Genomic DNA, 16,582 nt, shown 5'->3' with positions numbered 1-16,582 from the left:
GGAGAAATGCAGGGAACAGCCGAGCAATGCACAGACGAAAAATCCCAAATGAAGTGTAATCCCCCGGTTCCTCAATGCGCCACCGGCACTCAACCCACTGGGTGGGCCGGAGATCGTAGCAAGAGGCAAACCATGCGGGCGGATCACTCCGGGCAGCCGGCTCCTCCCCGTCACAGGCAACCATCACCATGGTATCGGGGGCCGGCCGTTCCTCGCACGCAAAGCCCCGGACCAGCAGCCATGGAGGTCCTGATATGCGGCAAGAGCATTTCTCCGGATCTACGGCTGATGGAGAGTTCGGGAGCACATCACCGAGCGCCGCCACACTTCTCCTTCATAGGAATGCGTCTCGGGGTCAGGATAAAATTCAGGATCCGTGCACAAAACAACGAGGTCGGCGGGGCTGAGTGCCTAGGCGGCCATCGCGGTCTACGGCTTGGCTCCTCCCCTTTGATGTACTTTTTAATTGAACATTTTGTGCGAAACCTCGATCAACACTTAATTTCTTATTAACTGTGTAATATAATGTGTTCTCTGGGCCCAGCGTAGGACGGCACCAGCAGATTCTTCCTTCCTACTAACTGATCCCAGACTTACTCTGGCGGTTACTCCCCCAGACTCAGCTAGAGCCTAGCCCTGGCCAGTTGCCACTTCATTGACGGGGACACAACTTCGAAGCCTATGCTTAACACAAAGGCCATATTGCAGCGCTCAAGTGGGATTCATAGACACTGGTGGGAGAGGCTCTGTAAAGGGAGGGAGGTATCTTGGATCATTCCTTGGCCATAGACAAGCAAAGGCAAAGTTTGGATGATATTTTTTGTTTGAGTACAGAACTGCGTCCAAATATCCCAAGTCATACCACGTGACAACGATGACGGAAGGGAAGCAACCAATCTGCTGCTCACTTCCCACACAGTTTCTGCAGATTACGTGGCTCTCCAGAATGCAAGCATTCTGGACACCTCTAAAGATGTGAACCTGGAGCGTCCTTACGAGATTCCCTCTGCAAAGGTTGTGTCATAACTTGCAATCCGTAAGAAGGCTGCTTCAGAAGAGTGAAGGGGGTGAGCTTCAGAAGAATGAAGGGGGTGAGCTTCAGAAGAGGGAAGGGGGTGAGCTTCAGAAGAGTGAAGGGGGTGAGCTTCAGAAGAGAGAAGGGGGTGAGCTTCAGAAGAGTGGAGGGTGTGAGCTTCAGACGAGTGAAGGGGGTGAGCTTCAGAAGAGAGATAGGATGATCTTCAGAAGAGGGAATGGGGTGAGCTTCAGAAGAGGGAAGAAGGTGCTCTTCAGAAGAGGGAAGGGGGTGCGCTTCAGAAGAGGGAATGGGGTGCGCTTCAGAAGAGAGAAGGGGTGAGCTTCAGAAGAGTGAAGGGGGTGAGCTTCAGAAGAGTGAAGGGGTGCGCTTCAGAAGAGTGAAGGGGGTGCGCTTCAGAAGAGTGAAGGGGGTGAGCTTCAGAAGAGTGAAGGGGATGCGCTTCAGAAGAGTGAAGGGGGTGAGCTTCAGAAGAGTGAAGGGGTGAGCTTCAGAAGAGTGAAGGGGTGAGCTTCAGAAGAGTGAAGGGGGTGCGCTTCAGAAGAGTGAAGGGGGTGAGCTTCAGAAGAGTGAAGGGGGTGCTCTTCAGAAGAGTGAAGGAGGTGCGCTTCAGAAGAGTGAAGGGGGTGCGCTTCACAAGAGTGAAGGGGTGAGCTTCAGACGAGTGAAGGGGGTGAGCTTCAGACGAGTGAAGGGGGTGCGCTTCAGAAGAGTGGAGGGTGTGAGCTTCAGACGAGTGAAGGGGGTGAGCTTCAGAAGAGAGATAGGATGATCTTCAGAAGAGGGAATGGGGTGAGCTTCAGAAGAGGGAAGAAGGTGCTCTTCAGAAGAGGGAATGGGGTGCGCTTCAGAAGAGAGAAGGGGTGAGCTTCAGAAGAGTGAAGGGGGTGAGCTTCAGAAGAGTGAAGGGGTGAGCTTCAGAAGAGTGAAGGGGTGAGCTTCAGAAGAGTGAAGGGGGTGCGCTTCAGAAGAGTGAAGGGGGTGAGCTTCAGAAGAGTGAAGGGGATGCGCTTCAGAAGAGTGAAGGGGGTGAGCTTCAGAAGAGAGAAAGGGGTGAGCTTCAGAAGAGTGAAGGGGGTGAGCTTCAGAAGAGTGAAGGGGGTGAGCTTCAGAAGAGAGAAGGGGGTGAGCTTCAGAAGAGTGGAGGGTGTGAGCTTCAGACGAGTGAAGGGGGTGAGCTTCAGAAGAGAGATAGGATGATCTTCAGAAGAGGGAATGGGGTGAGCTTCAGAAGAGGGAAGAAGGTGCTCTTCAGAAGAGGGAATGGGGTGCGCTTCAGAAGAGAGAAGGGGTGAGCTTCAGAAGAGTGAAGGGGGTGAGCTTCAGAAGAGTGAAGGGGTGAGCTTCAGAAGAGTGAAGGGGTGAGCTTCAGAAGAGTGAAGGGGGTGCGCTTCAGAAGAGTGAAGGGGGTGAGCTTCAGAAGAGTGAAGGGGATGCGCTTCAGAAGAGTGAAGGGGGTGAGCTTCAGAAGAGTGAAGGGGTGAGCTTCAGAAGAGTGAAGGGGTGAGCTTCAGAAGAGTGAAGGGGGTGCGCTTCAGAAGAGTGAAGGGGGTGAGCTTCAGAAGAGTGAAGGGGTGAGCTTCAGAAGAGTGAAGGGGGTGCGCTTCAGAAGAGTGAAGGGGGTGCGCTTCAGAAGAGTGAAGGGGGTGAGCTTCAGAAGAGGGAAGAAGGTGCTCTTCAGAAGAGTGAAGAAGGTGCTCTTCAGAAGAGGGAATGGGGTGCGCTTCAGAAGAGAGAAGGGGTGAGCTTCAGAAGAGTGAAGGGGGTGAGCTTCAGAAGAGTGAAGGGGTGAGCTTCAGAAGAGTGAAGGGGTGAGCTTCAGAAGAGTGAAGGGGGTGCGCTTCAGAAGAGTGAAGGGGGTGCGCTTCAGAAGAGTGAAGGGGGTGAGCTTCAGAAGAGTGAAGGGGATGCGCTTCAGAAGAGTGAAGGGGGTGAGCTTCAGAAGAGTGAAGGGGTGAGCTTCAGAAGAGTGAAGGGGTGAGCTTCAGAAGAGTGAAGGGGGTGCGCTTCAGAAGAGTGAAGGGGGTGAGCTTCAGAAGAGTGAAGGGGTGAGCTTCAGAAGAGTGAAGGGGGTGCGCTTCAGAAGAGTGAAGGGGGTGCGCTTCAGAAGAGTGAAGGGGGTGAGCTTCAGAAGAGGGAAGAAGGTGCTCTTCAGAAGAGTGAAGGGGATGCGCTTCAGAAGAGTGAAGGGGGTGCTCTTCAGAAGAGTGAAGGAGGTGCGCTTCAGAAGAGTGAAGGGGGTGCGCTTCAGAAGAGTGAAGGGGTGAGCTTCAGACGAGTGAAGGGGGTGAGCTTCAGACGAGTGAAGGGGGTGCGCTTCAGAAGAGTGAAGGGGGTGCGCTTCAGAAGAGTGAAGGGGTGAGCTTCAGAAGAGTGAAGGGGTGAGCTTCAGACGAGTGAAGGGGGTGAGCTTCAGACGAGTGAAGGGGGTGAGCTTCAGACGAGTGAAGGGGGTGCGCTTCAGAAGAGTGAAGGGGTGAGCTTCAGACGAGTGAAGGGTGTGAGCTTCAGAAGAGTGAAGGGTGTGAGCTTCAGAAGAGTGAAGGGTGTGAGCTTCAGAAGAGTGAAGGGGTGATCTTCAGAAGAGTGAAGGGGGTGATCTTCAGAAGAGTGAAGGGGGTGAGCTTCAGAAGAGTGAAGGGGGTGAGCTTCAGAAGAGGGAAGGGGTGAGCTTCAGAAGAGGGAAGGGGTTGAGCTTCAGAAGAGGGAAGGGGGTGAGCTTCAGAAGAGGGAAGGGGGTGCGCTTCAGAAGAGGGAAGGGGGTGCGCTTCAGAAGAGGGAAGGGGTGCGCTTCAGAAGAGGGAAGGGGGTGCGCTTCAGAAGAGGGAAGGGGGTGAGCTTCAGAAGAGGGAAGGGGGTGCGCTTCAGAAGAGGGAAGGGGGTGCGCTTCAGAAGAGGGAAGGGGTGCGCTTCAGAAGAGGGAAGGGGGTGCGCTTCAGAAGAGGGAAGAGGGTGAGCTTCAGAAGAGGGAATGGGGTGAGCTTCAGAAGAGGGAAGGGGGTGCGCTTCAGAAGAGGGAAGGGGGTGCGCTTCAGAAGAGGGAAGGGGGTGCGCTTCAGAAGAGGGAAGGGGGTGCGCTTCAGAAGAGGGAATGGGGTGCGCTTCAGAAGAGTGAAGGGGGTGCACTTCAGAAGAGTGAAGGGGGTGAGCTTCAGAAGAGGGAAGGCGGTGCGCTTCAGAAGAGGGAAGGGGTGCACTTCAGAAGAGAGAAGGGGGTGCGCTTGAGAAGAGTGAAGGGGGTGCGCTTCAGAAGAGTGAAGGGGGTGAGCTTCAGAAGAGTGAAGGGGTGAGCTTCAGAAGAGTGAAGGGGGTGCGCTTCAGAAGAGTGAAGGGGGTGAGCTTCAGAAGAGTGAAGGGGGTGAGCTTCAGAAGAGTGAAGGGGTGCGCTTCAGAAGAGTGAAGGGGGTGCGCTTCAGAAGAGTGAAGGGGGTGCGCTTCAGAAGAGTGAAGGGGGTGCGCTTCAGAAGAGTGAAGGGGTGAGCTTCAGAAGAGGGAAGGCGGTGCGCTTCAGAAGAGGCAGCTGGAGGCAGCTGGATCTTAACAGTGTGGGCCAGGGAGAGGACGTATACACCCGTAACACCCCCTCCCTCCCAAGGATCGTACCATGACTCCAGGGCTTGGGGTGAAGTTGCAATACTGTTCCCGCAATGGGACAGCCCCTATTCTAACTTGCATTACAACTATAATGCATGTCGATTTGGTTCTTGCATTGTCCAGGATAATGAGTCCTATCTCAGTATTTGCATAGTATGCACAGTATTTATGATTCATGTTGTTTTAAGTTGGGTTTTATGTATAATTAGGGCTCTCGGGTTTATGGTATTACATTTTTTTACATTTCAGTGTGTATTTATCCATATTTCTTCTTTTTTTTTTGGCCATCTTATTAGTATTTATCCATATTTATATTGTGGTTTGTGAATAAATCTAGTAAAAAAAATGGTGCATTTCCACATTTATTTAACTGATAAACATGCCCTTATACTGTGATTCCTGAAAGGTTTTAGCAAATTCAGCAGGCAAATCTGGCCAAACATAATCACAAGCAGATAGCAGCAATTTACTACAAATATATTTTAACATGTGCCTGTATTTAAAGATATCTTAACTTATTTTTAGACTGCTCATGCTGTCTCATTGCTCATATATATACATGGAAAGTCATTAAAAGCACACATTTCTGCATTTTTACGCATTTTAAAAAGGAATACATCAGGAAACATTGTTTTCTGTCTGTATTTATCTGTAAAAATCAGTAAATAATCCTGTGTGGAGTCTCTTCTGTGGTGTATTCATTATGTTGCTGTGTGAGTGTGTTGCACATATGCTTTACGTATTGCCTCCTATAACAAACCTGCCTGCTTGGCGCCAAGCTACGAGAGGGTGAGCGTAGGTTATCTTTGATGTGTATATGAATTGCCATGACTAGAGTGGGGGGTTCTGCCTGGCTTACGTGAGTTCCTTAGACAACCAGAAACCCCATTTCTAACTATGACTCCATTCATTTGAACTATAGCCTCCGTAACAAGGTGCTCCAGTGGTTAATCTCCGGTAGAATTGTGGTGGCTGTAGAAGAGATACTGGCGAGTATTGCTTGTAGATCATCCAGTTGCTGCAGACTGAGATGAGGTTTCAGTGCTTTATGAGCAAAAAGCAGTCTGAAGGGCCGACACTGTGAAAGAAGGACCTGATGAGTGTACACTCTTGAAGAATCCTGTGCAAGTTCAAGATGCTGCATTTCAACTTGCGTTGTGTTAATGATCCGTGTCTTCCCCCGTATGTTTGCTTCTGTGATGCGGGCTGTTCAGGTTGTGTTGGGCCGAGGACATAACGCTAGATCTTTGTGGTGCCTTTCCCATTGAGCATAGATTGGTTTATTTCTCTCTGACCCTCTTGTTTCTGCTTTTTTTTGCAGAATTTTGAACAGGTTCCTGGATAACTACCAAGAGGATGCGCTGCCCTGGCACGAGAGCATCGAGCCCTGCTTGTCTTCGATGGCAACTCACAATAATGATCGGGAGGTAAGGCCAACGAAACATCACGTGCATGGCGGGCTCGGAAGGACGTCCCTTGTTTTGGCTGATAAGGGTAAAACTTTTGCAGCTGAGGTGATGAGCCCGTTTGAGAGAAGGGTAAAGAAAGGACTCATGATGATGTAAGGGCAAGAAGATTAAATGATCATTTGAAAGCGCTGGGACGCTCCCGGGTAACCATGCGCTTTATAAATCCTTTTTCATTTCATTTAATTTAATTTCTAAGGGATACACATTCAAAAGCAACAAGAACACATGGAAAGATCCACATAGTGTCCTATGTGCAACTGAAGGCCTCCAAACTCCCTCACTGCAGGATATGCAAGACGGAGCTGTTACGTGCTTGCTCTTGATGGCACTAAATCACTCTGAATGCACAGTTAGAGAGCACAGCAGTGATGGAAGATGTAACTAGTTTCCTTTGTGCTTCCAATGTCTCTGAAGCTCATAAACTCCCTTCCTGTCAGTGAGGATATGGAGCATTGGAACATGGTCTAGGCGCTTTGCCTTCGTGGGACGCCATACTGTGCTCGCTGTAAATGAAGATATGCAGTGACAGAAGATGGACTCAGCACGCCGTGTGGTCTGGGTGCCCCCTCGCTCTCTCTGAGGACCTGCAGTAGTGAAGGGTGAATCCAGGGTCCTGTGTGGCTTTGATGCCTTAGAAGTGTACGTTGGTCATTCTCCTTCTCCCCTGCCACAAGAATGTTTGTCGCTCTGGTGAAATCCTGTTTTACCTTCACTGGCAAATAGGTAACATTTGATGCTTTTGCAATGAATAGGACTCCCATTGCTTGTTGCACCCTACATAGACACCTCATCTGGGAAACGCTGGGGCCAGCCTGGTGTTGAGAACCAGCAAGTCTTTCTTCATCTTCTTCAAACTTTACTGCTGGTTTTCAGTCTCCCCAGTCGAGGAAGGCATGAAAGGTCCTCGTTCCTCTGCTCCTTGTGCAGGCGGTTGAATCTTTATAGCTTCAAGTAATAGGATGGAATGCTATTTTGGATTTGAAAATACCCACACAGGATAATAGTGCCTTCACTGTGCTAACGGCAGTGATACTGGTTCGTAAAAAACACATTCCTACATAACTGAATTCTTTTTTTTGTAGCTTGGTTGGCTGTAGATGCACGTGCTCTGGGCACTCCTGCCATCTAGTGTAGGGCTCGAACGTTTCAAGTTGGTTCTCTTTGAAGACGATTTTTAGTCACTAGGGGCCAGATGTAGGAGCCCTAATACCGGTCGGAAACGGCCGATTTCGTCCGTTTCCTACCGGTATTAGGGTTTTCAGATGTAGGGGGCTGGAAAATACAGAATCGGTTTATTTACCGATTCGGTAAAATTACCTAATCGGTAAATATACCGATTCTGTAATTACAAATGTGGGTGGCACGGTTTACAGTGCCACAGGCCCTTAAGAGTCGGTATTTTACCACACAATCCTATTGTGTGGTAAAATACCGAATTCAGGTGTGCATGCACATCTGTGCATGCACACCTGTGCAATGTGACACACAGACATGCCCTTAGGGCATGTTTGTGTGCTAGAGGGTGTCAAAGTGACACCCCCTGCATCCTTGTAGGATTCGGTATTTACCGATTCGGTATTTCCCATTGATTCCTATGGGCTTCAAGGCCCATAGGAATCAATGGGCAATACCGATTCTGTATTTACAGAATCAGTAAATACCGAATTTTACAGATTCGGTAATTCAGATTTTATGATTACCTACATCTGCCCCTTCCCATTTACAGACTCTTAAATACAGAATCGGTAAAATTTGGTATTTAAGAGTCTGTAAATGGGAATTACCTACATCTAGCCCTATGTGTAGTGTGACTCCTCCTTTTAGGTGGCAGTGCAAATGGGCTCCATTGTTACATTGATCTCATGCGCCATCAGGTTTGAATGTATACTGATGGCACACCCGGATTCAACTTGTTTCACGTTCATGCTTTGGGTCCTCACAGTTTTTTGTCCACTCCCACCTCATAGAAAGAAGGTTGCAGCGAGTATCGCTTTTAATATTTCTCCACACCAATAAACTTTGGAGTTCACTGCACACCTCCAGGTCCCAGTCCCTTGGGCCATCCACGGTCCTCTGGAGCCTCGTGTTCTCGATCTTCCGTCTTTTACGTCCGAGAATGTCCACAAACGCCATTCACAAAATGTCCTCAATGCCACGCTAAATATTCCTGGGCTGACCTAATCTTTTTCTGACCCAAGAGCATAATGACACCAAGTGTGCTTCTTGCTTTGCCTTTCGGTCTAAAAAATCCTGTGTTCTCTCTGAGACACTGGACTCACCTCAGGATGCAGGTATAAGCAGTCGAAGACATCTACGGGTATCTGGACCCCCACACCGCTGAAGAGGATGTTGAGTCTTAGGGCATTTCCTCTCAGCTTTACATTGCCAGAAGTGAGTGGCTCCAGTACATCAGTCACTGATGAAGAGGAGGAAGAAGGGGTTCCATTCACTTCAGCGGAGTCTTGGTCTCCTACAAAGGCCACACCTAGACTCGTGAGTATGATTGATTTCGGGCTCTGGTAGGCTTCTTAGAAAGGCATCTTAGCTGAAAATATTTCTCCGAATTATGTCTATTCCCATCGGCGATCGGATCCGAAGACACCGTCCGGCACTGAGAACCTCAACACCCTTCGAGGCCAAAGGTCTCATCCATTCCTGTACCTTCTTCCGTGGCCAAAAAAGCCTTGATGTCAAGACCTGCTTCCACATTTGTCTCAGACAACTCTGAAAGACCAATCCTGAAAAAGCTGCAAGACCAAACAATGAGAAACAAAGTCCGCTATCCATCATATGGAAAATGACTCCCAAAGTAAAATTCTGTCAGAGGCCATACTAACCCCAGAGTTGTTTAAGTACATGACTACTAGCCTCCTCCTTGTACTTCTCCTGCCCATCATCCTCCAGCACCTCCACCTCCCCTTTCACCTCTGCATACTCACCTAAGGGGGTCACCACATTCATACTCAGACCAGGGGGAGTCCATAAAACCCTCCAGGTGATTATTAGGGGTTTGATCCATTCCCAACCCAGGGGTGACCCGTGGGAGGACTATGATATTGACCAGATATAAATCATTTACCTATAAAGGCCTCCCCTGATGATGCGACCACCTAACGGGGGCAATATATAGTGGAGCTGCCTATCATAACGTTGATGAAACCACATCTTGGCTGAAGAGAATTATTTTGTTTTAGAAATGCTCTCGATATTAGAGCTCACGAGGATACTGAAAACAGTCCTTGAAATCTTTGCTGAGCTAGTCAAGGCCGGGTAGGTCAATCAATCATTCAGGATTTATATAGCAAGGTGAATCACCCATGAAGCTCTGGAGTTGTTAACTGCTTCACGGAGAAAGCAGTGAAAAGCGAGGCAAAAGCAGAACGAAGCACTCAGGAAAATGTGAGAGAGAATGGAGAAAGCAATAAAAAATTAGCAAAAGCACTCAGAAAAAAAGGTGGGATAGGATGGAGAAAGCAGTAAAAACAAGGTAAAAGCAGGAAAAAAGACAGGGAGGAAGCAGAGCAGTTCAGCAGCACAGGAGAGCTGTGTCTGGGGCCTGCTCAATAGGGGGGAATGGAAGGAGGAAGTAGTAAAAAAAAAAAAAGGTAAAAGCAGGAGAAAGCACTCAGAAAAATGGGGAAAGGGCGGAAAAAGTAAAAAAACAAGGAAAAAGCAAGAGAATACTATCAGAAAAATGGGGGTAAAAAGGAGGAAGCCGTGAAAAAAAAAGCAAGTGAAAGCACCCAGAAAAAAGGGGAGGAAGCAGAGTTGGGCAAAAGCACAGGAGAGCTGGGCCCTCGGCCAGGGAGGTTACACCCCTCTCCATCTTATCCCATATGCAGCAGTGGTCATGTACCTCCTAACTCTCTGCTAAGTGCACAGGGGCCTACAAGTGGGTCTCTGCGTAAGGGATAGGTGATGTCCCACCACCTGATAAAGACGCTAAGCGCATTTACGCAGCAATCAAAAGGCTACTAGTTTGGAGGGCCATACACTGGTGCACTCCCAATTGTGTAGGCTGCCTCACACGCTGATACAGAGCTCAGTGGAATGAGAATGAAGAGTTCATCCAGCATCATCGTAACAAATTCAGGAAATGGGTGGAGGGAATGGGTTTGGAAACGGTCTCCACTTCCACCAGGTGTACGAACACCTTGGTCACACTCCTCCGTCACTCCGGGCTTTGCATATCGGGCTCTAGGCTGGAGGTCCAGCAGCAACTCAGAACTGCCATTCGATGGGGAACATCTCATTGGACCACAGGGGGTGAGATGCTTGGAAGAATCAGGCGGGACACGTATACCACAGAGTCGATGGATGCCCTGCGGACGTCAGCTATGGGGGTTCCGTTCGTAAGCAGAAGTAGAGGGGCAGAACCAAGCCGGAAGTGTAGAGCCTACACTTGGGGCTCATTCAGGAGCAGCAATTCAAAACGAGGGCGAGAGTAGCAGAGCTCCTGAGCACTGGCTTACCCCACATCCTTCCCAGTCACATAACACCTGTCGGGGGAGGTGGTAAGATTCCCTTCTGCTCTGGGAGGAAATCACCTCTGACAAATGAGTTCTTGTAATAATCGAAAGACACACAGATGATGGGCAGAATGCAGAACAAATCAAACAATACATTGTTCTTTTGCTCACCACGCCACCCCAGTTTACACCCAGCCATATGCAAATCAGTCTTGACCCTCTGCCTCATGGGAACAGACCCTTTGCAAATAGAGGTTTAACTATTTAACTCTGATAAGGTGCGATCCAGGGCAGGATAGTAACACGAGGGAGAACATTTTGGGTCCTAGTCCACTAAAGAGGTCTACTCTTCACAAGCGTCATCAAGAACTGGGTACTGGTGACGGGAACACACTTAATGAGCGGATGAGGAACATGCTCAAGACAGAAAGGGGGAGCATGGTTCTAAAGAGGTCAGGGTATCACTCCCTGCTAGTATGTTATATTTTCACTTACCGGAATATTCTTCTTTCCCTTGAGGGACACTTGTGGCAACCATTTCCCAGAAGCTGGTGAGGGAAAAAGGAGAAAAATGACCAACCAATTGTGTCTTGTGGAGGCTGCAATCCCAAGACGGAGAGACTATATGTTACTTAGAAAAGTAATACCGATTGGAAGAACCCTTTGGTTATAAGATCTTGTTGTATTCCCTGTGTATATAACTTTAAATGGTTAAGTAAAAGCCACCAACTGTAGACAGGAAAAGCCTCTTATGGTATCTCGTGTAGAGGTGTACTGGAATAAAGATCATATGTTTGCATCTTCCAGTCCTGGAGACAATGAGCAGGCTTTTGCCCCTGGAGAGGAGGGTACAGTGGGATCTTTTCTTGGATTTCTGAGGCAGTCAGGATTTCTCATTCTCCACTGCCCTTTCACACATTTCTCAAGATCATCGGTACCACAGCGCCACGTGAGTCAAGCCGAGAAAGTGGAAGGAGTTCGAAGTTCAGATATACCGTGAGATAGCAAATACCACACAGTAAACAGAATGTCCAGTCATTTACAGCTAAGTAGAAGCTATGAGAAAGGCACCACACAGAAGCTGCTAACACCTTCTGGCACCACAGTTTCTCGATTAAATAGGTGTTTCTGGGATCTTGTACATGGCTCTGTAATTTAATGATTTTAATGAAGATGCTCATGATCGAGAACTAGGACTAGTTATTAAACCATTTCATCTCTGTATGTTTACCGCACTCATTAAATGTTTGACATTATCTGCATAATAGACTGTTTGCTTAGCTGCTACTATAGATAGTTATTCTAATGAGTGTATGTGCACACTTCAATAATGCTTTTATAATGTCTGCAGGTTGTTCAAGAATTCGTCCGGTTCTTGCACCGGCTGGCCACAACAAACAAAGACTGCGCGGTGGTAATGTGCCGGCTTGGCACCAGAGAGGCCCTGTCCAAAGCCTTAGACAAACACAGCTCCAATTTGCTACTAGTGACGGAGCTGAAGGATGTGGTGACTGACTGTGAAAAGTATGCAAGTCTCTACAAGAAGATGACCACGAGCATCCTGGCCGGCTGTATCCAGGTGAGAGCTTGGGACGCTTCACACTCGGGTAGAGCGAGGGGTGTCTCCACGTGTGAGATGAGCCTAGGGATGCGCTGGTTCCCCTTTAATGCTTTTCTGAACTGGTCAGGGGTAGCTCATAATGAGGTGAGTGGTTGATTGTGTACTGCGCTACATTAGGAATTCGTTTTTTTCCCATTTTGTGCCTCTATGTGATTGATGTAGGCAACAAACTAAGCCACTTTCGTAGCTAAACAGGAGCTTGAAGAACTACACACTTGAAACACAGATTTTGCACACAAGAAAGGTTTAGCAAAAAATTTGTTTTTGTTTGCCCTTCCTTCTGTATTATTTTATTGATTTGTCAATCGCTCGCTTGTGACATTTGGCGACAAATATAGTGACTGTGTAGTTCTTGTCCCTGAGGATGGCTGTGAGGTGGCATACATCTGATTGGATAATGTGGGTCTCCAGTATCGGATCTTTAATAGATTCACATGCTTGAATCGTCTGTCGTTGAGCTGGGATTCCCACGCTAACACAGAAAAGCTATGACTTAGTCACAACAGGGGAACCCAAAGGCAATCTACTAGGGACTTTGGGCAAGTAATTATTACTAAAGACAGGGGTCCCTAGAAACTAATATTGGTGATCAAATTAACATATGCTAAATAGACAGTATGCTCTTTGTCCAGCCGGACAGAGTTTATTTAATCAATGTAGGAGATAACAAAATTATTATCAGTAAGTAGGCACAACCTGTGACCCACACAAACAGGAAAAACACAACAACAATGGGAAAAAGGAAATTCAGGCAAAAAGAAAAGGGGTCTGTTTCCTAGCAGTCAGTAGACAGACTTGATTTCATATAAGTACCCATGCGCAAAACATTCAGAATTTTTAAGGCATATGGTACATTAGTGTCGACGTTTTGATCCCTTAACTAAGATGTAAAGAAATTGACATTGACTATGGGTCACCAAGCCCTACTGCCGTCTGACCGTCAAGTCTGCAAGGAGGGCCCTTTCGCTCACTATGTCCTGCAGGACTTTTTAGTGTGATTTGACTCCTCAGACCCTATGCCTTTTGGGAGTTAATGCTACGGCATACTTTGTTAGAGGAAGAATCTGCATTTATAGGTATCCATTCAAAGAAAAAGTTATTTGCCTTTATAACTATCCTTCTCGTGGATATGCTTCCCACAGATGTCTCACTGCTCTCCTCCTTCCCGGCCCTCTGCCCTTCTGAAAAGGGCAAGTGAGGTTTGGCACACCGTCATCTCCAGTCTGACATTTTCAATCCACTTCTGGGAGCGCAGAAGAGCTCAGTGTGCAGGGGTGACTTATAACTGTGACTCCGCTCAGTCACTTCCAAAGGTGACGCAAGGTCACCGTGGAGCCCAATGCCGCCTACTGCTGGTGCACAGTAACAACTGCTGTGCACAGTAACAACTGCTATGCAAATTTCCAGACCCAGTCTGGTGCCTGCGAGTATTCAAAAGGTGAGGAATCTGTGGTTACGTAGAGCATCCACCTGAAAGATTGTTACTGAAGGGAAGTCACTTGTTTTTCCTGTAACAGATGATCTGCGTATTCATTGCCCCATGATGTGGTTACGTCCTCCGTTTTCAGTACAACAGCAAGATCTGCATTCTCTAAGTGCCCTGAGTGTGGGGAGCACTATTTCTGTTGGTGAATTGGTGGATGTTGGACATATTGCCAAGTTAGTAGAATATTATAGAATATTTTTTGGTAATACTGCCGGCTTCCAGAAACTTACACCCAACACTTCTAGCTACGAAAACAAAATAATGTGAGTATCCGTTCAACCATGCTAAGATGTGCTTTGAGTAGCATGCTGTGTGATAACCGTACATCTAGCACTCACCATACAGTGTTAGTCTTTCCTGTTTGAGACTTCACCGTATCTGCTGTTTCATGTCTTGTTGTCTATATTTCCAGATGGTTTTGGGGCAGATCGAGGAACATCGGCGCAACCACCTGCCAATTAATATCCCATTTTTTGATGTTTTTCTGAGGAATCTCTGCCAAGGTTAGTTCTGTACTTAGTGCTTGCGATAGTTTATTTCTCCCAAACCATGGTTCACAATCTGTTCTTAATTAACAAATGTATTCCTTCCCTAAGCTCCGCCTTTCATTTCCTCCGGAGGTGATCTCTTGCCCCTACTAGGAAATCCAGTCCTTCACCACCTTAAATATCTAAAGCCCTTTCTTCTGTAATCTAACAGGCCCACATCAATAGGTCTAATGCATAACAGCCATAGTTGCAGTGCCTCTGGCACTTGGGTCATAATGTTAGGAATGAGACTCCATAACACTGCATAATTTATCACTAAATATCAGCTTTAAATGTTTTTGGGAAATACAGCCTTTTTCTCTCCAAACATGAGCTTATCAGTTCTGAAAATACATATACTTCCTTCTCGAATACCCACTTTTCAATTTTGGTATGCAAATATAATTTCAGCCAAGCAAAACCTTGTTGTTTAGTAGGTGTGGCTGCATTCGGGGAAGCTACTTACTCTGAGCTGGGGAGCTACCATGTAGCTCATGAGATACTCGTTGGAGAAGCCTGCACATTGGTGCACGTGGGAGGCAATAGAGGGGCCACTCAGGAGAATGGTTTTTGTTTTATATTTGCATTTTCCTTCATGTCATATTTCAGTTTCTTGTAATGCTTTGTGATTTGATCTTATAACTGTACTGTGTAATTTACAGAAGTTTTTTTAAATTGAAACAAATTGCCTCATATATATTTATACATCAGGCAGTTAGTCTGTTTTCACTTTTACACATTAGTCACATGGTCTGTGTTTAAATGTGAAAGTAAATGTTGCCCCGTTATTGGTGAACAAGAAACCCGTTCGATGTACAATGGCAAATAAAGAATATATATGCTCCCCACACAGCAGCGTCCATATATATATATATTTTTTAAAGTAAATAAAGAACTTAAGGTCACCAGTAAAAACAGGGATTGGTACTGTCAAGCTGGGCATCTTACTGGGTTACACTGTTAGTCCTACATCGAAGCCTAGGCCTGGAACGAGCTCCCGTCAACATCAGATGTCCCCCCCCCCCCCCCCCCCACCCTCCACACCTTCAGGAAGAACCTCAAAACCTGGCTTTTCGACTGAACCGGATCTGCAGCCCCACCCCCCACCCGCCTCCTCCTCCCTTCAACCCCAGCGCCTTGAGACCCTCACGGGTGAGTAGTGCGCCCTATAAATCCCTGATTGATTGATTGATCAGAAAATGGAAAGTGCATCTTGCTTGTCATCATAACATTGTAGTTCTGGCATTCGCAAAGTCGTACCAAGATATAATGAGGCCTCTTCCGGACTCTAGGGAACTCTGCGGCCCTGGCCTTGTGTGCATTTATTGTCAGCCTGGTGTGTTTATTGCTGCAGGGGGGCTCAATGGTTATATATACTCCAGTTTTACTGACTTGTGGTACCAGAGCTGCCTCTGATGTCCTGTGCACTCCTCCTTTAATAGGGAGGTTTCAACCTTCTCTGCTCAGAGTGTGGACGACTGACTGTGGGGCAGTTTAATCTCTAATAAGGCTGCAGGCCTGATTACCTGTATCTTTATGAGCCCCATCCCCGATGTAAAGGGGTCTTCAGTCTCTCATAACTGAGCTCCTTTGACCTTCGTCGTGTTTGGACATGCCTCGAGTCGGCCTTTGCTGAGTCGTGTTGTATGGTTCACAGTGTGCGGTCAGACGAGTTGTTGCTTGAGTCCATTGGACAACCCATGTAGTTGCCATTTTTCCGGATGGTTTTGTCCTGCTGGGGATATCAGCCTGCAGGCACCTTCCCAATCCTGTTGAGCCTGTTGGGTTGGGGGTGGTAGTCCAGCCCATCCTTGAAAGCTATGATCTGTACGCCTCGTGCGAGTACAGGCCCTTGAAGCAGCAGAGCTCTTTTTGACACAGTTCAACCCACCCTTCTCCTTAACTGTTCCATGACCGGCATCCCCTCCTAAGTGTCCTCCTGTTTACAGCTATCCTCCTTTCATATCAGACAGCCCAGTCTGATCTCAGGAAAAACTACAGGCTGTGTGACGAGGAGACGATAGCGCCAGATTCATATCCCCAACAATTCAAACAATGCAGCCCACCTGATCCGCCAGTCCTGACCGAAGGGGAAGATCAGTACCAGCCCCTTTGTCTAGTGCATTCTTCAACCTTTGAGACTGGACAGCCAAGGAGGTCCGGGGCACCAGCCAGTTTGAGGAGTGGAATTGCTGCTACACTACCAGTTTCCTTGGGTCTAAGTAAGAGCTAGCCTCGCAGTGAACATCTTTCTGGAAGTGGTGTAGAAAGGAAGAACGTTGTCTGTAGGCAGTCATCTCCCTCACAGGGACCACCAAAGCTCAGTTGTTGAAGAACCTGCGTGAGACGATTTCAGTGGGTTGAGACTGCCGTGGGGATC

The 16,582-nt window shown here is 47.7% G+C and overlaps 1 protein-coding gene across 4 annotated transcripts in view; it reads left to right on the top strand.

Moving 5' to 3' along the window:
- Window positions 1-16,582, top strand: part of LOC147706699 (cullin-9-like) — a 354,395-nt gene that overhangs the window by 177,702 nt on the left and 160,111 nt on the right. For all 4 annotated transcript variants that reach the window (XM_086925838.1, XM_086925836.1, XM_086925837.1 and 1 more), the window contains exons 13-15: window positions 5,952-6,057; window positions 11,920-12,147; window positions 14,088-14,178. In XM_086925838.1, coding sequence (XP_086781964.1) covers window positions 5,952-6,057; window positions 11,920-12,147; window positions 14,088-14,178 — 425 coding nt within the window. The remainder of the gene's footprint in view (window positions 1-5,951; window positions 6,058-11,919; window positions 12,148-14,087; window positions 14,179-16,582) is intronic.

Source organism: Lissotriton vulgaris, chromosome 6 (assembly GCF_964263255.1).
Source record: "Lissotriton vulgaris chromosome 6, aLisVul1.2, whole genome shotgun sequence".
NCBI lineage: Eukaryota > Metazoa > Chordata > Amphibia > Caudata > Salamandridae > Lissotriton > Lissotriton vulgaris.
Note: the sequence above shows the minus strand (reverse complement) of the source record. Positions and strands in the feature narration are given on the sequence as shown.